Genomic DNA, 22,972 nt, shown 5'->3' with positions numbered 1-22,972 from the left:
TTCTTTATCTGCGTGTGCAACCGTAAGTGGGCCAATTTGGAGGGCGAGGTTTTTCCAACGACGAGAAGTACAGCACGCAAGAAAAAATTCGGCGGATCCCACGCCCTGAGGGAATCGGTATCATGAGAAGCCGTCAGCGGGTTTTACGATGCATTTTTTTTTTTTGGCATTGAGCTAAGCGTAACGACGTGGATCGACGTGTTTTTGTAAGTGTAGTAGTGCGCACATCGTGTGCTTACCAGCCACGCCGACAACTCTGGTGTTTAAAGGGTAACTTATGGGCTGACGTAACGTCACCACTCAGGTTAAGACATACGTCAGTATTGTCGAAAAGAAGGGCACTTTACGGTGCGATGATACTAAAATAACACGTAACTTTCGTCAGCGTATTCATCCAGAGTCGAGCGACGCTTGAATTTAGCTTGCTGAATCATAGGAATACGAATGTAATGTTTATTATACTGCTATAAAAGCGGAGCCAACACTGGAACCACAGTTGACGTTAACGTTAACCATATGACGCCTGTATCATAGTAGTAAATATGCAATGTTTATATCTTATTTATAAAATAAGATGGACAGCACTGCAACCACAACTTACGTTGCACCGACGTTACACCTGCATAGGCTGTTTTTCTAAAGCAGTCTCTACACCTGGCGTGGCTCAGTGGTAGAATACCTGACTGCCATGCAGAAGACTTGGGTTTGATTTCTGCTGCGATCCTAATATTTAATCTTTTCCTTAGTCGAGTCAACGCCGCCGATACCGTTTTTTCCTTAACGCCGTCGGATTTAACTTACCAATGTCTGTTCTCACCGTTCCTGTGTAGATATTAACGGTCAATCACTTGTGGCACATACTCGTACACCGCAGCCCGTGGTAAACGTGTGTGTGCCATACGTGTCTGGAGGAAAAGGTTTAGACAGATTTAGTTGGGCGTCCGCAGCAACGTACGGACGCAGCCTGCCAGCCATTTAGCCATTTCCTATGGCAGGCTGCGTCCGTACGTTGTTGCGGACGCTCAACTAAATCTGTCCTTTGACGACGTACGCGACAAGATTTGCACGTTATTCACGTCATGACCAGACAGTCATATTCGTCAAATCCTCTTATCCTCCCATGCCAATGATGATCTACACCAAGTCAAGGAAGCGCTCACGAGAGCACCCAGACGTAGGCGTATAGATAGATAGATAGATAGATAGATAGATAGATAGATAGATAGATAGATAGATAGATAGATAGATAGATAGATAGATAGATAGATAGATAGATAGATAGATAGATAGATAGATAGATAGATAGATAGATAGATAGATAGATAGATAGATAGATAGATAGATAGATAGATAGATAGATAGATAGATAGATAGATAGATAGATAGATAGATAGATAGATAGATAGATAGATAGATAGATAGATAGATAGATAGATAGATAGATAGATAGATAGATAGATAGATAGATAGATAGATAGATAGATAGATAGATAGATAGATAGATAGATAGATAGATAGATAGATAGATAGATAGATAGATAGACAGACAGACAGACAGACAGATAGATAGATAGATAGATAGATAGATAGATAGATAGAAACGCTCAAAGTGCTTATGGTTAGCTAAGAAATGCTTCACATTTAAAATGCTGCTTACGATGTACGTACACTTTTATATCACCGTTTGCAAAAGAGTTGGATCTATGAGTGTGTCTTGGAACTAAGAAAATTGTATCATTTGGAATAGATTATACTCTACCGATTAAATAGATGGAGCTCTAAACATGTCACGAGGAAATATGGACACACATTTGCATGGTTAAAGTTGCGAGGTTTCAATTTCCTACATTGCATTCTATAATTAGATTTCTATGCATACAGTAATAAAGTGATAATTTGTAAATGATTTGCTCACATGATTGAACAGAGTTCCTCGAATGATGCTTAAGTAACTCGACGAGCTCTCGTACATAAAGCTACCGTACTCGTAAGTGGTAGTAAGATTTATTTTTAAAAAATATATAAAGCTTGCATGCCGATTGTGGCACCTATTGTATCCAGATGGAACTAACATTCGAGGTGGATTGCTGGATAGGAAAATCGGGAAAACGACACGCGCGCCATGTTTTTTTGAGGGTCACAGAGTAGCGACAGGAGCGAACTGAGTGCCACCTAGAGTGGAAGATTTGCAAATTTTTTCGAAAAATACTAGGCCTCCGAGAATGTCTACCGGCACGCAGCGGTCAACTTCGGAGGCTATGGACCCCCAGTTTCGATTTCAGCGATCACCACTAGAGGCGCTGTTGAGACCTGAAAAAGGCCCATTGTGGGAACTTTCTTGCCAGTAAACGTGTCACGCAGCAACACGGTATCACTATAAAATTCCCGTACCACTAGAATGCTGCTGAAGCGATGTGAGCTTCAGCGAATAAGCCTCTAAATTTGTACCTCGTTTTCCTTATTGCATAGACTTTCATTCACTCGCTTAGGCTGGTCTACATAAACGACGCTCGATTATTTGCCAACGCAATGACAGCGGGTATATATCGCGCGAAAGTGCTGCGAAGTGTACCTAAAAAGGGCACCTTTTAAATCACAGATTTAAACAGAATTTGGGCCTTAAGAGTGTCATATTTAAACTAAGAAAAAAGTTAGATGTTTGGATGCATGCATAAAATTGAAATGTTATAACACACCCCCCATGTCCCCCCCAAAATTTTCCCAGTGTGACTGCATTATTTAAGGAAAAGTTTACGCACCCAAGCACCACCAAGAGAAAGAGGATGGATGGATGGATGAACAACTTTATTTTAGTCCTTCGGTACGCGCGATTACCGCGCAGCGGGCCGCTCAAGAACAGGAAAATTTCGCAGCTGATTTTTTTGGCACGAGATCAGCAGAAAAATATAGACGCCGCACAAGCAGCACTGCCTCACCTAAACATCAAAGACGAGGGCGAGTGAAGTGCAAAATCCGAACTCAGGCGTGCGCAAAACCACAGACATGTCACTTATACACAATTCGCGTTTTTTATTCGAAAAGCTTCAATTATTTTCCGGGCTAGAGCATATATTTTCTGCTGTTCTCCACGAATAAAATCAGTTGTGAGGGACGATCTTTTCCTGTGTTTCGACTTTCTTGTGGTGGTGGTTAGGCATCCAAATTTTTCTTCAAGGTTCGGCAACGAGTTCTTCCGAGTCCTGGCTACAGTGAATACAAGTTGATTCCTTACCGTGCAGGCGCAGCCACCTGCGGAGCCGTGTTGATGACGCAGGTGTGCATCAACCAGCACTTCATCAGGAGGCGCGGCACGGCGGCTGGCGTGGTGTCGGCCATCTCTAGCCTTAACTGCGTCATATTCCCGCCGCTGTACGAGTACTGGATGAGCCACTACGACCTGCACTGGAGCTTCCTGCTCTTGGGCGCGAGCATCTTGAACTCGATGGCGTTCGGCCTGCTGGTGCGCTCGCCGAGCTGGCTCATCGTCAACCCGGTGGACTATTCCAAACGCCGCAAGAGCATATTCACGCGCGCCAACGTGGCCAACAAGGGTCTGGCCAGTTGGATCACGCACTTCAGCGAGGACAACAGCGACTCGTCCGACGAAGAGGGACACCTGGAGGCCTCTCGCCACCTGTCGGGCTCGGTGCGCTATTTCTTCAGCGAGGGCGGCGGCATCTCCACCTCGGACAGCCAGACGCAGATTGAAATGATGCCCGTGCGCATTGCGCCCGTCGCCGAAAGTCAGGGACAGGTGGCACATCAGCTGCTCATACGCACGCCCGACCCGTTGGTGACCATCCCGACCGGGTACACGCTCTGCAAGCCCCTGGAGCCCACGCGTGGCGGCCATTTCCAGCTCAAGCAGGCCGATGACGACGAGGGCGACAAGAGGCACAAGTTCTGGAAGATTGCAAAGACCTTCCTCACCATCTCCTTCTGGCACCTGACGCTCTCGCAGTTTCTCGTGCAGTTCGGCCTCGGTGTGTTCTTACTAACCATAATCGACTTTTCAAACGACTGCGGCATTGGTGCAAAGGACTCGGTTTTTTTCATGACGTCTTTCTGCATCGGGGACATGCTCTCCCGTGTGGTGACAGGTCTCATTGCCGACAGAGGATCAGTCTACCTGGAGTTCGTAGTGGCCCTAGCGTACGTTCTCCAGGGCGTCTGCTACGAGTTCATGTGCTACATCAAGAGCTACCTGTACCTGCTCCTCTTGACTCTGGGCATCGGCATCAGTCACGGTTCGAGAATCTTCCTGCTCCCCATTTTCCTCACCAGGAGCTTCGGACTTCGGGGACTCTCTGTCAATCTCAGTGTCGCCACCTGCATATGCGGCGTCTTGGCACTATTCAGGCCACTTCTCATCGGTAAGCTGCTCACATCGCTTGCTCTGTTTTTCCTACAAGTGTTGACATCGAAAGCGTGCCCTCGGGTCCTGATATCGATAAATGAAATGTGGCAGCTTCGCACTAGTGGTGCCAAGCCTGAAGGAAGAGCGGAGCTTGGTGGCCTCTCTGTTTCTTGTATGTCCTCCTTATGTTTCTTTCTTTCTCTCTGTATTTATTGCTTCCTCGTTCTTTCCATCTTTCTCTCTTTGTTTCTCTTCCTGTCTTGCCCTCTGTTTTTCCTATCCCGTTTTAGGGTCCGTTTCTATCTCTTCCTCTCTCTTTCCATGTCTTTCTCTATCTTTCTGTCTTTTTATGTCAGCATTTCCTTTATTTCTATCTCGCGTGGTAGAAGAGTAAACAACAACCATTTATCACGCAATGCTAATTGTGCAACCAGTGTGTGGTTTAATGCTTCCCACCCACTGTAAAGTGCTCAGCCATAATTCTTTATCGTCATCAGCCACATGCACCATCAACAAAGTGCACACATAATGCCTTACAGATGTGTAGTGAATACCTCGCTTATTCGCAGAAAGACAATGACGTAGTGGGTGCTGTCCTACTTGAAAAAAAATTACACCATCTCCCTATCTGTCCCGACGTGGGAGCGGCCCGCTACGTGCTAGTTCACGCCCCGACGGACCTAAATAAAGTTTTTCCATACCATACCATACCATCTCCCACTAAAGGGAACCATATGGGGATGCGAAGTAGCGCATGAGTCGACTTAAAGTTCTGTTCATCACGGGCACCTTGCCCGATGTTAACGCGTCCTTGCAAGTGGAGCACACCATGAATTCACTGTAGTTGCTGTTGCTGTCACTCGTCCCGAAATCTTGTTGGAGCACGCCACGCAGGTTCATCGCGCGTCTGCAGAATCTCGTTCCCCGACGCCATCACGTGATTGCTGAGAGAGTGTAAGGGGGAGAGGTCACAGCGTCTTACCCAGCCCCTTAGACAGGCCCGAACGCGCTAGTGCGTGCCAGCACACATGGTTTTGTCTGCATTACGCCAAGCTAGGACATCATACGGCAGCCCGGGCCCCTAAAGTGCTCTGCACGTATCATCAAGGCGGTCGAAGAACAAGTTGAAGAAGACTTCTCCTTGGCGCAAGCGCGCTTCACATAGCTATGCAAGGTGGGACGGTCGCCAATGAAACTACGGGCACAGCCCAGCGCAAAAGCTGCTTCGCATATAAAATTATGATATAAGGCGTAGTGGATACCTTGCAGAAAGCCAAAATTTCAAACGTAGTTGGCCTTGCCCCAACAGGAAACTGCGCTCAGAATTCCCATTAGGTAGTATCATAATCGTCGGTGAATTTTTTAGGAGCTTGCACCTTATGCTCGGGGCTTGTCCATCGCCGTAGTAGCCGCTAGTTCCCAGCTCCCGCTAGCTTGGCGTAACACAGGTAAAGTATAACCATCTCAGCGCACGCTCTCGCGAAAGAGGTCTTCTTCCTCTTGTTCTTCGAGCGCCTTGATGATGATATTAACGCAGGCAAAACCACATATAGCATAGCAAACTGTAGCATGCGGCGCTCGTTCCACTCCGGCGCGTGCTCTACTTTGATAGGAGACCGCTAGAGGGCCACAACTGCGCGCTTCCTCTATCTTTCGACAGTCGTTAGTCAGTGCGCTTCGATACTAATAACATGATAATAATAATAATAATAATAATAATACCTGGGGTTTAACGTCCCAAAACCACCATATGATTATGAGAGACGCCGTAGTGGAGGGCTCCGGAAATTTCGACCACCTGGGGTTCTTCAACGTGCACCTAAATCTAAGTACACGGGCCTCAAACATTTTCGCCTCCATCGAAAATGCAGCCGCCGCGGCCGGGATTCGATCCCGCGACCTTCGGGTCAGCAGCCGAGCGCCATAGCCACTAGACCACCGTGGCGGGGCGATACTAATAACATGAACGAAGAAGAAAGGCCGTGTCACGTCTTTATGTGACAGTAGAGGAATTGTAGGGAGCATTCACGGTTTACTCGATTATCTCCGAGGAAGCTCCTCTAACATCATTCACTTCGTGGATATGGGGGGGGGGGGTTCTCTCTCTCTCTTTCTCGCACGTGTTTCCCGTGCTCCACTTCGCCGAGCAGAGTTTTCGTTTAACGCTCGCATCCTGTGGCGGACACCTACCACATGGTGTGGGCCTGTAAAAACAACGCAGCCCTTACTCCTCACCCATAAAGTTTCTTACAACAATACTTAAAGGGGAATCTGTAGCTAGTGTCTACGCGGGCTCCTTCAGCGGCGATTCAACCACCATGGGAATGATGAGAAGTACAGGCTTCAGATTCGCTTCGAATGGATTAGGTTCTTGAGATTCGCGATGCTTGTTTGCCGAGTGTAAAACAAAGCGATATGAAGTTATTTTCAACTAAAACTTGCTTCATTCTTTTGTACGTAAAGCTTATTGTAAAAAGTTTGCGTGACCTTGAGATGAAACTGAAACCTGAACAAATTCAACCACCAGGGTATGCATTACTCTGCAATTGTGTCCCAGATGTGGCGTGACAGTATAATGAATTATTTTCTTGACAACACCTAAAACAAACGCGCTTGTCTTTCCCTTGAAAATATGCATTACCTATTTATGGAAATAACATTACCGTAGTCAGTGAGACACACTTAACGTATCATCTGCTGCGATGCCAGGTGCGTCTGTCCAAGTGGTTTGTCCCCAACGCATCTCTTGTTTTGTTGTGAATTGAAGTCAGGGGAGCGTGATGGTGCCTCTACTTAGCTTCGCCGTCGTTTTGCAGTTGATTTAAAAGAGTTTTGACAAGTAGCGCTTATCACAAACCGTGAACTCTATGCAATTTCCTGCACTGGCATGGGGCGCTACATCTATGAACAGCGGTGAGTGCACGACGCTTTGTTAAAACTGTCAAATACAACCTGTAAAGCTGCAACGTGGCAGCAAACCAAGAAACCTAGCGGTCTTCAGCCTCTTTGAACAACAAAGCGGCTGCTTGAGTGCTTTGCAACGCACCCTACTGCGCACGCCGCGCAAAGGACGAAACTGAAACTGTAGAAAAACATCCGTAGACAGTTCGCTAGCCAACGAAATCCAATTCGAAGCCTGTACTTGCCATTATTCCCATGGTGGTTGAACGATAGCAGCGCCGGTTTCCTCTCTAGGTTATTGTACGAAACTATATGTCCTCACCCGAACCTTACACGAGAGGACTGGGAGGCAACCCTGCTCGGCTGCTCAGGCCTTCGGGCCCAACAGGCCTTGGTAGAGAGAGCCAGGGCGGCGGCTTCAACTAATGGGGTCCCGGAATAGAGACTCCACCTAGTCTGTAGGAACCTCTAAAGAGGTCCCACATCTCTGTGTGATAGTGAATGCTTTTCACCACCACCACCTACACCGGCTGTACGCGGTAGGGCTGCTTGCCCAATTCCAGTGGCACATACCCAGCTGAGGAGTTTTGCACGATGGAGCGCAAGTTATCGGTAGCACAGCTTGCACTAAGTCGCGCAAGGCTGGGTCACAGCAGAGCTGGTGGGCCAGTTTAGCTGCAACCATAGAGGCCTGTATCTTTCCCACTCCTTTTTTATTTAGTCCTCCGTCTTTTTCTCCCTCGATTATAAGAGAGCGCTTATAGCGCCTATGTGCCACAGAAATCGGGCACTTGACACAGCACATTTGTCCACTAAAAATTAACACAGGCGGCGCATACGGGACGCACGTTGCAGCTTCTCCGTACCAAATAATTGAGCACGAGCCGGTTTGTGATGACGACAGTTTTTTATCTACTACACACAGCCGACCTCCACCATAACAGCTCTGCTGTAATAAAGATCTAAAAAGGCCGTTTACATTGTCCACTCTTCATCGGGAAGTGTGCTTCTGATTTCTGCTATATTCATGTACTATATCCAGCGAAACCAGTATGCCCGCTCTTTCAGACGCTACGTGCCGATCACTTGAGTCCGTAACGAATATGCACCGTCGCTTCCCACGCTGCGCAACGCCTTCGTTTGCGTGCAAGGTCTCCTCGCGTGGCGCGTAACCCACGCCTAAAAGAGCACTGGCATGAATTTTTTTTTCGTCTAGTAGCTTTGTGTCTGATGATTGCGAAATTGGATGGTAAGTGCTCCAACGTATCGTATAATTAAAGCTAGCGTCGTTAAATATGACCACTTTTGTTGCATTTCAAAATGCCCGCCTGTAATCAATAGAAGCCAGCGCCATAAGGTCGCGTGCGTTCCAGCTTTGGTGAAGAGCGCGTCCACTGAAGCGAAGCTGGGAGCGAATGAAACGGCGTTGGTGCTGCGGTGTGGGTGGGACACACCAGGCACGTTCTCCTGCTGAAATTTTTTCGACGCATCCGGCTGCCAAATACACGTTATACTTTCAAGGGTGTGCCTCCAATGTAAAACGAAAGCGAAAGCTGACTCGATCAGTTTAGGAAGTCTGAAATCAAGTCATCGTTAGAAATAAGCACAGCACGGTGGCCAATAACAGCAAACGATTTCCTTCAACGCAAATGGTCGCCTGCGAGGCCGAATACGTCTACACTAACCCATTTTTGCATGTCCGCATCCGACTCCGAAGAAGAGGACCAGACCCCAGTTGCGTAAGGCAAACACTGAATCCATCGGGGACATAGGGGGGTTATCCGTTAGTCCTAAAGTATGCAGGCGTGAAAACGAAGCAACGACGCCGTGCTTCTCGCAAAGGCCTGGAAAGGGGCGAAGTCAACACGTCCTCGGTCGCCGCCAAAAAACATGCGTAGCCCTGCACATCCTCAGGGTTATGCTGCGGATGAGCAACATAACCCTAATACGGTTGGGAACGATAAGTTATCTATAGCTTTAATCGAAAGCTACCGCAAGCCTTGATGGGTGCAGCACTGTAGAAACAAACACCTGGAATCCTTGTTAAGCGCTTCTGCAAATCACATTACTTCATCTGCCAATATAACGCCAGCGGTTCAAGTCCGCGTGCAAACGTGCACCATACAGTAATGAAAGCGCTAGACAATATTGTATTGGGAAGGAACGTATATGATTCAGCTTTACTGAAGAGGTCTGTTTTATTACGATGAAAGGCACGGCCAAGCAGGAAGTGCGCAATACTCAATTACTACCGGGCTCGACGCGCGCTTTTCTTACTCTAGCCCGGCCGCGGGCAACAAACCATTTCCTAAATTTCGGTGCATACATGGTCGGCATTGTCGTTTGCACACTTTGAGATGCAATAACTTTCTGGAGGCGCTGTTAGTGCTGACCACCGTTGGCGACGCGTTGTCTATGAGAATGGACGGGCGATACGTTCTCACACTACTGGCGACACCTCGACCCTTCCCAGAAACAGGCTTTCCGCGGCGCGAAGCGCCCCACAAAGGGAAGAGAATATCGCGAGCTCCGAAGGACAGCGTCGCGACGTCAAAGCGGGCGCCGCCTTTACAATGGGCCACTGTGGCTTATTTAAAGTGCTACGGTGCCGACCTGTCTCGGATGTTTTGACAAGAACAAGTCACCGCAAACCCTTTCCAGCGCTTCTGGGGAGAGGCGGAAGAACTCGCCCGATCTCCCGGCCTGACCGCGGGAACTTTGCTTCATCAACGAGTGCAGCGACCTCCCGGCGACAGTGTGTTAGTGGGTGGTGTCGTGTGTCTGATTGGTTACAATCAAGAAGGAGGAGCCAGCCCATGGGGTTATAGCGACCGTGCTGAGAGAGAGAAGACGCTCTGACCCTTGGGTTAAAGGGAGCACTGACATCAAATTTACGCATGTCAAGATTTTTGCATCCACGAGTAGTTATCTACCCCCTAGTAGCGATTCGCGACCGAAAGTGCAACTGAGGGACGAATAACTATCTGTTTCATTGATTTATATCACCGGTATCTAGCACGATTCAAAACGGCCTGCAAGCCCGCCATTTTTTAGCGCTGGCAGCGCTCCCTCGCGGTCAACAGTTTGTCCCTTGTCCACAGAAAGGAGTGACGTGAGGATCAGCTGCTCAGCTAACATTTCGTCTGCTAGGCGCGCACATTCAGTCATGCCTTGTCACCAGCGTCGCCGTCAAAAGTATCGACTTGTGTTGAAGACGACATTCTGGAACTTAGAATCACCGCGATACACGACGTCGCGAATCATTTTCGCTTCGACCCTTTGCAAAACAGCGATTCAGAAATGGACGCCGTTCCAAGCAGCAACGAGGAGTTGCCCGGGGACGCACGCTTGAGCCACACTCGCTGGTGTGTCTCAATTAGCTATATCAGAGAATTTTAGCGTGCACGGCATTCCGGTATATGCAAAGTGGTCTATGGAATATCGGCATAGCGAATGCACACCAGCGGAGAAATAGAATACGATAGGTTTCTACAAAAACAATTCTGTGCTTGCCAGGTTCTTTGCGCCGCCAGACGGCCCTACCTATCCGGCCTGTCACGGTTACGGCTGCAGTAACCCGGTTACCTCCTAGCCACTCTAACCCGGTATTACGCTAGCGCAAGGAAGTCCACGGACGAAGTAACATTCACTATTAACGCTACATGCGTTACTTGTTAGCGATGCTATTCATCTATAGGCTACTCCGCTTTGATAGCTTGTGGTCGTGTTGGCGTGTACCGTACGTGTAATGAAACGCCACGCACTTTCCGCTTTTTCCGCGCCTCGACGAGCAGGTCCGCACTACGCAGCGGTTCCTCGACATGCTGGCACGTAGTCGCTCCGATTGGTCGCACTCGCGCTGTGGAGCACACGACAAATTAGTCGATGTGGCACGATGAATCGCAAGCACGGATCGGGACAGCAAGGAGAGCCACTGGCTGGGAGTGAGAGCGTCGCCTGGCGTCGGCGCCACAATAAATACACTTAGATCGGCGACGTCACTGTTACTAGCGTATCGTCACTCAGGATGGTATTTGCGGAATGTATCACACCTTACACGTAGCACTATAGTGTCGATGTCGCAGCGTGATCAGTCTTTCGTTGAGCTTTTGTACGCTGTTTGCCCTCGAAATAAAATTACTTCCACGCGACGGACGCCATTCAAATTTGGCCAAGAAAACCTATGCATACCGAGCAATCGAATGAATGGCACATCTCAACTTTAAAATTTGATGTCAGTGCTCCTTTAAAGGCTCATCCAGTTCGCTCGTCGCTGAGCTCTTACCTTTTCACTGTGTAAATAAGCGTACGAGGAGTGCCAGTAAACCAGCTTATTTTCGTTTTCCCAACTTTCGAGCATCATTTGCTCAACCACAAGACTCTGTACCGAATGGAGTCCGGGTAAAGACACAGCCCTAACGTCGCAACAACTGGTAGCAGCGGTAGGAAGGAGCTAAATCCGGGTAACGACGGCGTCGAACGGCACCAGGGGCGTAGCCAGGGAGGGGGGGGGGGTCGGGGGGGTGCAAACCCCCCCCCCCGAAATTTTTCAATTTTGCTTGCGTATATATACACGCACACATACATACGCACGCACGAACATACATAAAGTATGGTTGAACCCCCCCCCCCCCCGAAAAAAATTTCTGGCTACGCCCCTGGGCAGCACGTTTGTAATTCCGAGCGACGGAGCGACGGAAGCGCTCTTCTTGCACAGTGAAAAGCACGCTGTCAACCGCATAACAGACATGCACGCGTCTGTTGGCCAAGCGAAGCCATCGTAAAGCGCCCTCGTCGAGTGGCTGCCTTAAAGGCCTAACCATGACAGCTGCCATAATTGATCAGTAGAGACTGGATTTTAGGCAAATGCCCATTTTGTTCCTTGAGTTCCTATCGTGCCACTTTGATATATGAGCATGTATTAGAGGTTAAGAAGGGCTTTTATAGTGTTTTTATAGTGCCTATAAATGCCTATTTTTGGGGTTCTTGCCTAAATGCCAATACGTGCCTATAAATGCCTATTTTCAAAAACGGCGCCTATATTAGCACTATGTAGCCTCAAATTTCGTTTTCGAGTGCAGTTTGAAACCCTTATTCATGTTACCGGGCAATATCGACCTTTTAAAACTCTATGGGGCTCAACCTAGCCTTCTAGTTCAAGCAACTTCAGGAAAAACTACCGCTAGCAGCAGTGAACCTGAATGGAAGCCCGTCTCAGCGTCTGCAGTGGAATGGGGAGAGGGAAATGAAGATGGGAATCAGAAAGAAGAAGAAAAAGAGAGGGGCGTCAATTGCCGAGGACGCGGCGCTTGGCTTGTACAGCCGCTTGTCCAGTCCAGTGTCTCCAAGGAAGCCAAGAAGAGCCTTGAAGACCTGGGTGTGGCGGTGGGCAGGGAGGTCCCCCTGTGCAGCCGCGGCAAGGTGGAGAACGAATGCGAAACCGTGGATTGTCGTCAGGGGAAAGGAGGGTTTAGATCAAAATAAATGAAAATGTGATGCGCACGCGGCTTTTGTTTTCTTCATAATTTACCTCTGAAAAGCCGCTCACGAGGTCACGTAACAAATTGTAGTTAGACACTGGGAGTTGTTGCGTGCCCAATGAAGAGCGCTTTATAAGAAGAATGTTTCAAATTGGTTCATTATGAGCCGAGATGCGAGGAGGCGATCTTTTGAAACCCTTGCCACTAGCCCCGGCCGTGTAGCAAGCCAAGTCCCTTCCTGCCCTCTTCAGCATCGGAGCCGTAGGATCACATGTCGCAGACACATCAACACGTCATGAGCACGCAAGATGACGTGCGCATCACGTGCCAGGGCCAGCTCGTGAACGCGATCGGTGCTGTGTCGTTTCGGCTTTCGTTTCTGTCGGATGGACCCCTGAGTGCGCGCACGTTTGAAGAGGCTGGCTCGGATCATGTATCATGACTGGATCATGAATCATGACTGGATCATGTATACACCACGTCGCACAGCTGGAATTGCTCTAAGGGACGATGCATCAAAAAGGCGCCAAGCTTTGTCGGGGCTGGCATCGGCACGACGCGGGAATGGCGAGAACACGAAAGCATGCGAAATTGAGGCAGCTTAGTATAGCATCTTGCTGCGATTAGTAGTAAAAACGAAAAAGAACAAAATTGGCGAAGCTTGTACTAAGCCGCGCAAAGCTCGAAACAGCGAAACTGGACTTATCCGATTGCTTCTAGCTTGTTTCTAGGCCTTATGTAGGTGATGCAGGTTGTTTCTAGGTTGCGTCGTTGCAAGGCTTTAGCTAGGTGATGCTGGGTTGTTTCTACGTTGATCCTCAGCATAGAGAGGTTCGAGTTAAACCAGACAGTCACACACACGACACGGATGTCCAAACTCGCGAGACAGAACCTCGCGCTGAAACCAAGCGTTCGCACCTCTCATGGATCTACGGGCACGTCTTCGTTGACGTAAGCCTTCCATCGCTTCGGGACCTTCTCGCAGCCGCCGTTGCCTTTCCCGTTCCCTAGTATTCTCTCGTTGTACGTACTCGGGGTCTTCGGCTCGCCGCCGTCGCTTCTCAGCCATTTGTTGGGCTAAATGTTGCTTTTCATCTTTAGTTGACCAGTGGTGAGTAGTGAGATTTACCGAATTTCTCTGCCGTTTATGACGATGATTGCTTTCTGAGAGGCCACACAGTTGCACATACCCGTTTGATGACGACAGTTTTCTTCGTTTTCGGTAGACCAGTGGTGAGTAGTGGGATTTACCTAATTTCTGTGGCAATACCCGTTTATGATGGTGATAGTTTTCTGATAGGCCGTGGTACATATCCGTTTTCTGGTAGGCCGAACACATTACGGCTAGCCTTAAAGGGGTCATGAAGCACACCTTCGGCTTGTTGAAAAAACACATCCTGCGGAAAGCTGACGCGGCTATGAACTGCTCAGCCAAATATTGCAGTCGTTCGCGCCGCGTAAAGGCTACAAGCGAAACGCGAAGCTGCTGTTTTCTCAGGCGCCCTCTTTTTAAACAGAGGCCGGTTCTCACTCTCGTCGGTGGACGGGGCGTCTGCCGGTTGACGTCACGGATCTGCTTCTCCGCGTCGCAAGAGACATAGCACCCTTATTGGCCAATAGCCGACATAAATCAAGAGCGGTGTTTGGATTAGATGCGCTTGTTCCCGTTGACGCTTTGTACAATAGTTCTTGTAATTAAATAAACAGACTGAAATATGAAAAACTTTGTTGCGAGTTTGCAAAGAGATGACTCACTTCCGGTAGAGGCCAACTGTCATCTGCTGAGCTCAGCGCGCCCGCGCACGTTCGAGCGTAACCTAAATTCGGCCACACTGCATTTTCGGTATCGCAGCCTCTTGTGCCTCGCTTGTTTCGATTAGGTTTGAATGTCATAACTGGCCTCAAATCTTACAAAACTTGGGTGTGGCGTTGAGTTGTAACGCCACGGATCTCGTGCTGAATTAATCAGTGCGTGCACAGATAGAGTTGCAAGCAAGTTCTTAAACAGGCCGGAGAGCGGCCCCTCGTGGACCATGAGGGTTGGATTATAGCTGAGAGTTTTAACACTATTATTCTTGTGACAGAGAATGCACACGATCGTTTAACCTTTGGATAATACACTTCACGTCAAAGATATGCCGAAGAAAGGTTTTATTTATTTATTCAGTACCTGCATCGCCTATGCCCGCATTACAGCAGGGGGGGGGGGGGGGTATATACACCACTACATCAATTGTCATTCATATCTACACACAAAGCGTGGTAAAAGTCATCATTACATTGAATTTCTGCAATATTTGACGGAAGAGCATTCCACTCACTCGTGGTCCTACAAAAGAATGAATAACGTAAAGTGTCACCTTTAAAAAGAAATTCAAAAACTTTCAAGGCGTGGTCTCTTCTACGCGAAATATATGATGATATTGCAATATATTTGTTTCTGTCTATGCCCGTTTTTGAATGATAAATGCTGTAAAAAAATTTGAGTCTCAGTGTTTTTCGTCTGTCCTTCAAGTCCTGCGAATGAAGTGCATGCTTACTTTCAGAAACACTGAGGTTTTTGTCGTAATTACCCAAAACAAATCGAACAGCCCTATTCTGAATTTTTTCTAGTAAGTCGATGATGAATGCAAATAGCGCGAAAAAACGTAAGACTAGACTGAGAAGGCTACGGCACAAGCGCATACTAACAACTGAACTTTTATTAGAAAGACCAAAATATATAGGCAGCCCAAACCACATGTTGACCACGAACACAACCGAAAACCTTAGATGTGCGCATCCAGGTATGTTATCTCTGCCTTAGTTAACGCGAGGGAAGGCTTTGCCACACAGTCATCTCCAGCTTTCAATGTTGAATGTTGAAAGGAAGGTGGATGGGACTGCGCAGAAATGGCATGAGTGTAAAGTGAAACAGAGGGACAGCCCTTCGGTTTGTGGCAAGGGAGTTGTATATCAGGTGCCTTTCACGTGCGGTAAATACTATATAGAACAAACAGGCCGCTGTCTGAATGCGCGCCTGCAAGATCACCGTCGATCTTTGAATGGGCAGCCGTCGTCTAATTTGGCCCTGCACTGCCGTGAGTGTAGGTGTACTCCTCGTTTGTCTGATGCGAAAGTGCTCGCACGTCATAGGGACCAGACGGCACGTGAGCTAGTTGAGGCTTTTTTTTTTTCATTTTGAAAGCTGGAGATGACTGTGTGGCAAAGCCTTCCCTCGCGTTAACTAAGGCAGAGATAACATACCTGGATGCGCACATCTAAGGTTTTCGGTTGTGTTCGTGGTGAACATGTGGTTTGGGCTGCCTACATATTTTGGTATTTCTAATAAAAGTTCAGTTGTTAGTATGCGCTTGTGCCGTAGCCTTCTTCGTCTAGTCTTACGTTTTTTCGCGCTATTTGCATTCATCATGAATTACCAACTCGCCCAACAATCAATCCTTCTTAGTAAGTCGACTAACCTACGAGTATGAGGATCCCAGCTGACACAGGTGTACTCAAGTATCGAACGTACGTGAGTGAAATACAGCCGTTCATTCAAATTACTAGGTAATTGTCCGAAATTTCGACGTAGGAAGCCTAATTTGCGTGCCGCCTTTCTTATTTCCTGTACATGCCTATTCCACCTTAAATCTGAAGTAAGTAAAACTCCTAAATATTTACATTCCGTAGTCCTGCGTAAAGTTATGTTATTTAATTTGTACTCATATGCCTTATGCGAGCGTTTCCTTGTAAAGGTGATGATTGAACATTTCGAAACGTTTAGAGACCTTTCCTATTTCGTGCACCACGTTAAAATTTTATCTAAATCACTCTTAAGGACATAAAAATCAGAATCACTATCAGTAACTCTATGCACCACACAGTCGTCTGCAAACATCCTGAAAGGTGACGTAATGCCTCTAGTGATATCATTTATACAGAATAAAAATAATAGAGGCCCCAAGACAGAGCCTTGGGGTACTCCAGAGGTGACCGCAGCGACTTCAGAGGAGATACCGTTGAGAACTACGGCCTGTTGTCTATGCGACAGGTATTCACATATCCATGTAATTACATTTTTGTTGAGCTTGTAGGCGTTTACTTTGCTAATAAGCAGGTCATGAGCCACAACGTCAAACGCTTTGCGAATATCTAGAAAGATGCAACCAATTACCTGCCTTTTGTCTATTGCTAGGGCCAAATCCTGAGTGAATTCTACAAGCTGCGTACTACAAGAAAAGCCTTGCCTAAATCCGTGTTGGTTTGCATTTAATAAGTTATATTTAACAAGATGCGACATAATACAACTATATATAACGTGTATTCCATTATTTGCATGTAATACTAGTTAAAGACACTGGCCTGTAGTTCTCAACGCAGCTTCAGCGCTGATAACTACAAGCCAGTGTCATTAACTCAGGTTCAGCGGTAAGATCGAAATAATACAACCTGAATTCCACTGTCAACTCACTGAGAGTACTTTTGCTTCCAGTAGTCTTCAAAGGAACATCGGCCTATGTTTAAGCTTACGTAAGGCCACTACATAATTTGTGGGGCGTCATGCTGGCCGAAGTGAACACCTTCGGCTCCGAATTTTTCGGTTCGTCATGTCATGCCGTTATAAAAATGATAAATGTGTGCCCTCTTGAGTGCTTCTCCATATATAGACATATCTTAGAATAACAGAGAGCTGAGCTAGTTGGTAAGTATTCATTCTAAAAAGACAGGGCGTGCAAACAAGGACACAAGAAAGAAGTCAGGACACCACAAAACGGCGTTTGTGGTGTCCTGACCTCTTTCTTGTGTCCTTGTTTGCACGCCCTGCCTTTTTAGAATAGGCAATGCTTCGCTCGCCCGAAATTCGTGGATACCAGCGTGACAAAGCTATCTTCAGTTGGCCGAACGTATGTGCATTCCAATGATGTATGCTGTGGGGCAATTTTAGTAATTTCTGCCGCGAGCTGCACGCGTCCAGTGGCAGCAGCGGGTTCTCTCATCTGTTCTAAGAGCGCATGTGTTTGCATTGTAGGGGTGCGGGCCAGCTGCCGCGCAGAACCCCTCAGAGACGAGGACGACACTGAGCAACACATCTTCATCATTTCAAGACTCGGCCGCGACTCACTGTCTTCGACCACTGAGCGCGAGCCGCGAGCGCGTCCGTGTCCATCGTTCTCTTCTACCGTCGGCGCGCCCGCGGCTGCCGTTCCCATAGCACATGAAAGTTACACACACAGACGCCACAGTTACAAGGATATTGTAATGCGCCTACATTAGGTGCATTTAAAGCGCGCCTACTGTCGCGAGCTGCACGCAGGGGCAACAGCGCCTTCTGAGCAGCTGAATGATAATTTATTTCCGCAATTAGCACTTATTTGCAAGTCCTGCTTTAGCGTGGCATACAATGGTTCTCTATAACCGATATTTTGTATTTAGCTGCTTTCATTCTCGTAGACTACCTACTATCTTACTAATTAACCGTTATTATTACGGACCGCACCACCGCGTTAAAGCGAATGCCAAAAGCGTGCCCCGACGTCAAGCTAATCTAGTAACGTTGGTCAAGTACAACATTCACGAATTTACCAGTGACATGTCTCCCGCAAAATAAAAATGTTAGTGAACTTGCATTTCTCCCTCGTGAACGTCCATGTGTACTTCGCACTCCCCTTGCACAGATGACGCAGCACGAATTAAAAAAATATGTATTACAGTCCTCCTCAATGAAACAGCTGAATTATGCAGAAAATAATGGTTCGTATGAATTGCTAGAATACTATATTCACAGCAGTAGACAGGTTAGCTTGTTTACTATTCAGAATGTTACATACATAACACAGAAACACGAGGACTATAGCAAATAGGTAAAAAACAGGAAAAACTCAGTCATATGTGCACTCCCTCGTCCACCTGCACATTATGTTGAAGTTCACTTATACAACAGACACCTTCAATTATGCTACGATTGATGAAATTTCACCTAACCTACGTTAGAACACAGTGATGACTTGTTGCCTAACTGCCTGACACCTATTTCTCTTCCACAATGTGTTCTAATGTGTAAATCATCTGTTCTACTTGTTTCACCAAACAGTGTTTCACCAATTTGTATTGCATGCAGAAGTTCATTTCTTCCATTTGCATGCACGACAAATAGTCATACCTCAACTGATACAAGAAATAGCGTTTGCACTATTTTATTGGAATCCAAACAGTAGCAGTTCTCATGTCAGTGTAAGCATATGTATATTTCCATTTTTGTGCACAGAACCTGCACCCAATACTGTACACATGGAACAACATATACAGTACAGACCAAGCACTACATATAATTCACAGGAGTAAAGCAACATGAAAGTAGTGTGTAAAATTTCCTCATAATGCCTATTGCCATGTGCACTTCACAGTGCCAGTAGCTAAGTACAATCCAAGGAACTGGCATGCACAAGGAACTTGGTGTCAGCCTGCACATGAAGGCAACTAAATTAGTGCAATAAGGCTAGCTTTACCTTTGAGAAATATCCAACGATGCAGAGAGGCATGTTCTAGTATTTTTATTGCATTAGTTTGCACTATGGCACCAGAACATGTCGCACATGATCATACAGTTGAGTGTCCTGCAGAAAAGTCTAAAATTGATTGTAGATCCACCTACCACAATTTATAAATGCATTCAGCAATACCCACAATGTGACAACGCTGCCTTCATATATTGCTGCGCATATTTGCTCACAGATATCTAAAAACTAACGTAAATTTCTGCAATTATGCTTGGGAACTTGTCGGCATTATCACATGACTACAATGTACCAATACTTCTATTATGCATAATTAGTACATCTATGTTTACAATATATCCATGCCAGCTATTGCCATCTGCAACTTAAAGTTCTTCATCTTTAATTCCTCACTTCATGTCTTACGCATACTTACCACATTGAAAATTAAGCCCAGCATTATGACTGCAAGGTCAACTTGAAATTAAGCAATCACGTGCCCAGAATAAAACATTTCCTATAAACATTGCCTCATGGCTTGGCACATTGGATCCTAGGGTTTGATATGCCATGAGGTTGAATAAAATTTGACCACGCACTTATAGAGGCTGTAAAGCAGTCAGGACTTAAGTTTATAGTTAAAGAGAGCGGCCAAACAAAACCGCAACACAACTAGAAATGAAGGGGACAGGAGGACGCAGTACTAGCAGCTGAAGTTAAACACGTGCTTGGCTGTTTTAGACATGTTTTTACTCTTTCTGCGACTGCATTATTTTTTAATTTTGTAGTTCTTTCATACTGTGTGTGTATATCTTTCTGTGGTTTGCTTTAAACTTTAGTTGCTAGTAGCCCATGGTCCTGTGCCTTTCATTCTCATTCCACTGTGCTGTTGGATTTTTTCCCGCATTTTTCTTAACTATGAATACACATCAACTCGCCCAACTGTCCATTTCAGGATAAAGTTTGCTGAATAAAGCCGGTTCCACTAAGTGTCATTTCGAACAACGCGAAATTTTCAAACGCACATGCTACTGGAAAGGTTGCACGCAGTATCATGCATAACACTCTGTATCAATTCCAGTATTTGTCCAAAATGCTGTATATGATGTAAGAAATGTTCGAGATGGTGTACAATGAGGCCCAGTGGAGTGTTCCCACAATACACTGTCTCGTACACAAGCAGTGGACGAACAAATCTTGCTAATTTGCCAGAAATGTCTTCCTGAAAACGATAAAAAAAGGAAGTTCATTAAGCTATCTGCGTCCATAAAAAAATTACACCATCTCCCGCTAAAGGGGACCATCAGGCGATGCGAAGCCGGAGTACTTGCACGATCGCGTTCCGTTGGCGTTCGTTGGGCATGCTACCAACCTCGCGTCGTGGAACGCGAAGAGGAACACTATACTCGCGGACAACTTTTTTTAGGGGCGAAGCTCCTTAAGGCGGCACCCGTTCGTCCCTCGTAGTCGTAGTCGTAGTCGTAGTCCGTAACCAGTCTTACGCTTTGACCTCCAAGGTGGTGCCGGTGGGAGATTTTTCCTGTGCGTTGTTGAACAATAAAAAATTCGCAGCGGTAGCTAAAAGCCGACTTCTTCTGTCTCTCATTCCCATTAGCAGCCATTCTTTACCTCCAAGGTAGTGCCTGGTGAGATTTCTCCTGTGCGTGATTAAACAATAAAAATTTTGTTCAAAACACCGTTGATTGATGAAATAAACCAACGAAAGACGCCAGATGTTTTGTAAAAGCAAAACGGCAGAACGCCAGATGTTTCTAAAGCAAAAGGAAAAGACGCCAGCTGCTTAACGAAAGACGCCAGATGTTTTCTAAAGCAATGGTTTTCTAAACAATGAAAATTCACAGCGTACATGTAAAATTAAAGTGAGCTGCAAGTCGTCATAACTCATCGAACCTTTAGTATAAACGCGCCCCATCTCACGTCGGTGATGATGTACTGGGCAGAATTCACGGAAGATTCACGGTTTACCGATGAACCTCCGCAGCTTCGCCCACTCATCATCATTCACTCCGTGGATATGCTGTGATTTTTTGGCAATGAAGGGATAGCTACGGGGGCGGAGCGTCTGCACATGTACTGCTACGCGTAGTAGTCCGGTTTGGCGCGCGTCTCGTAACGACGTGGAACGTGATGGCTAGCGTTGCATTTCGGCGCAAACGCTGCTTAGCGTCTAAGGTACAAGTAAATGCGCGATTTTTTCACGCACGCAAAAGCGCAAAGTGACAACGTATTAAGTAAAAGGAATACAAATATCTTGCTGATGTGCGATGCGTTCCGTCTCAAAAATCTACACGTAGAAAATGAAGGAGTATTTTAAATATCTCACGCAGAAAATACGGACGCAATTGTGGGACTACATTCATTAGCGGTAAGATACGTGTATTGTGGCTCTGTAGCCTTCGCTTCATTGCAACGAAAAGTTGTCCGCGAGTACACGCGCATCGTGTCTTCCCTCTAGCCTGGCCGTTAAATCTCACAGTGCCAGCGGGGAACGCGGTCTACAGGCGCGCGAGAGGGAGGCAGCGTAGGAGAAGAGAGAGAGGGGGAGATACCTCCGAGCAAGAAATGCTTCGCATCTAAAATGAATTTCTCGCCAAGGACTCACACTTCACTATACTTATTGCAGACCTCTTAACAAAACATGAAAGCAATGCAAAATTGAGAGGCTGCTAAGTAGTTCCTTGTGAACTTTTCACATAAAGTACGCAGGGCGAAAAATACACGAAGGTCAAGAAATGCGAAACAACACTAGAACTGTTACCCTTGTACTGTGTACCACCATTCGGGTAGATTTCGATGTCAGTCAAGGTAGCATTATAGTATAAAGGTGCGTGAATGTTAGTGAGGTTCACTTTGTATTTAAACACTTTGGACACTAGATTCTTGATCAACCACAGCTGCTCTGTTTAGGACTGAATATTGGGAGACTTGTTATTGATTCCTGGCAAAAATTACCAGCATACTTGTAATGAGGACAGTTATGTTTGTTCTTGTTCGTTTTCTCCTTGATGTGGATTGAAGTCCCGTCAAGGAGATGATCGACGTCGATGAAGCAGGAGGCAGGTTGGAGGTAATGAAAACTTGAAGGTATATTGCAGCGAAATATTTACAGTCATATATACATCTTGCCGAAGCACACTGATGATAACATAGACATCAACAGCACCTTACTCTTCTACTTAACTTTTGTTAAGTTAGAGTCTAGAACACTGTTACTACATACGAAGAACCGAGTCTCACTGTTCGACCACCGAGTGGTTACGGCCCAGACGAAAGCTGCATCGTACGGAGTCTTACTGATCGATCAGTTAAGTGATTAAAGCCTAGACTGAAGGGAAACGAATTCCGTCCAGTCTTAAGTACCTTGCGGTAACAAAGAAAAGGGGAGGTGGCCACTGCTGGTCCGCCTCAACCTTCTGTTATACAATCTGTTTATCCACAGATTAAGCCACTCCCTACTGGGCTGTCCTTAATCTCGACAGCAGTGTCTTTACAGCGCAGACAGGCGTTTTGGCACTCTTTCCCATCATGGCTCTCTCTCTCCTTCACACGCTCTCAGGGATTCTCACGGTCGAAATACATCTGTATCTTAGCCCTGGTGCGTTCACGCCATTTTCCCATACGCATCGAGTTGAACTCGCGGGGCCAGTCGTTAAATGGTTCTGGGAAAGAAAAGGCGTTTGCGTGACCCTGCCTCCCACGCATTCGACCTTGCATTGTTGCGAAAGCACATCTCGGTC

The 22,972-nt window shown here is 46.7% G+C and overlaps 1 protein-coding gene across 1 annotated transcript in view; it reads left to right on the top strand.

Moving 5' to 3' along the window:
- Positions 1–22,972, top strand: part of LOC119389299 (uncharacterized) — a 168,761-nt gene that overhangs the window by 130,844 nt on the left and 14,945 nt on the right. The window contains exon 3 of the mRNA XM_037656509.2: positions 3,240–4,373. Within this exon, the coding sequence (XP_037512437.1) occupies positions 3,240–4,373 (1,134 nt within the window). The remainder of the gene's footprint in view (positions 1–3,239; positions 4,374–22,972) is intronic.

Source organism: Rhipicephalus sanguineus, chromosome 4 (assembly GCF_013339695.2).
Source record: "Rhipicephalus sanguineus isolate Rsan-2018 chromosome 4, BIME_Rsan_1.4, whole genome shotgun sequence".
Taxonomy (NCBI): Eukaryota; Metazoa; Arthropoda; class Arachnida; order Ixodida; family Ixodidae; genus Rhipicephalus; species Rhipicephalus sanguineus.
Note: the sequence above shows the minus strand (reverse complement) of the source record. Positions and strands in the feature narration are given on the sequence as shown.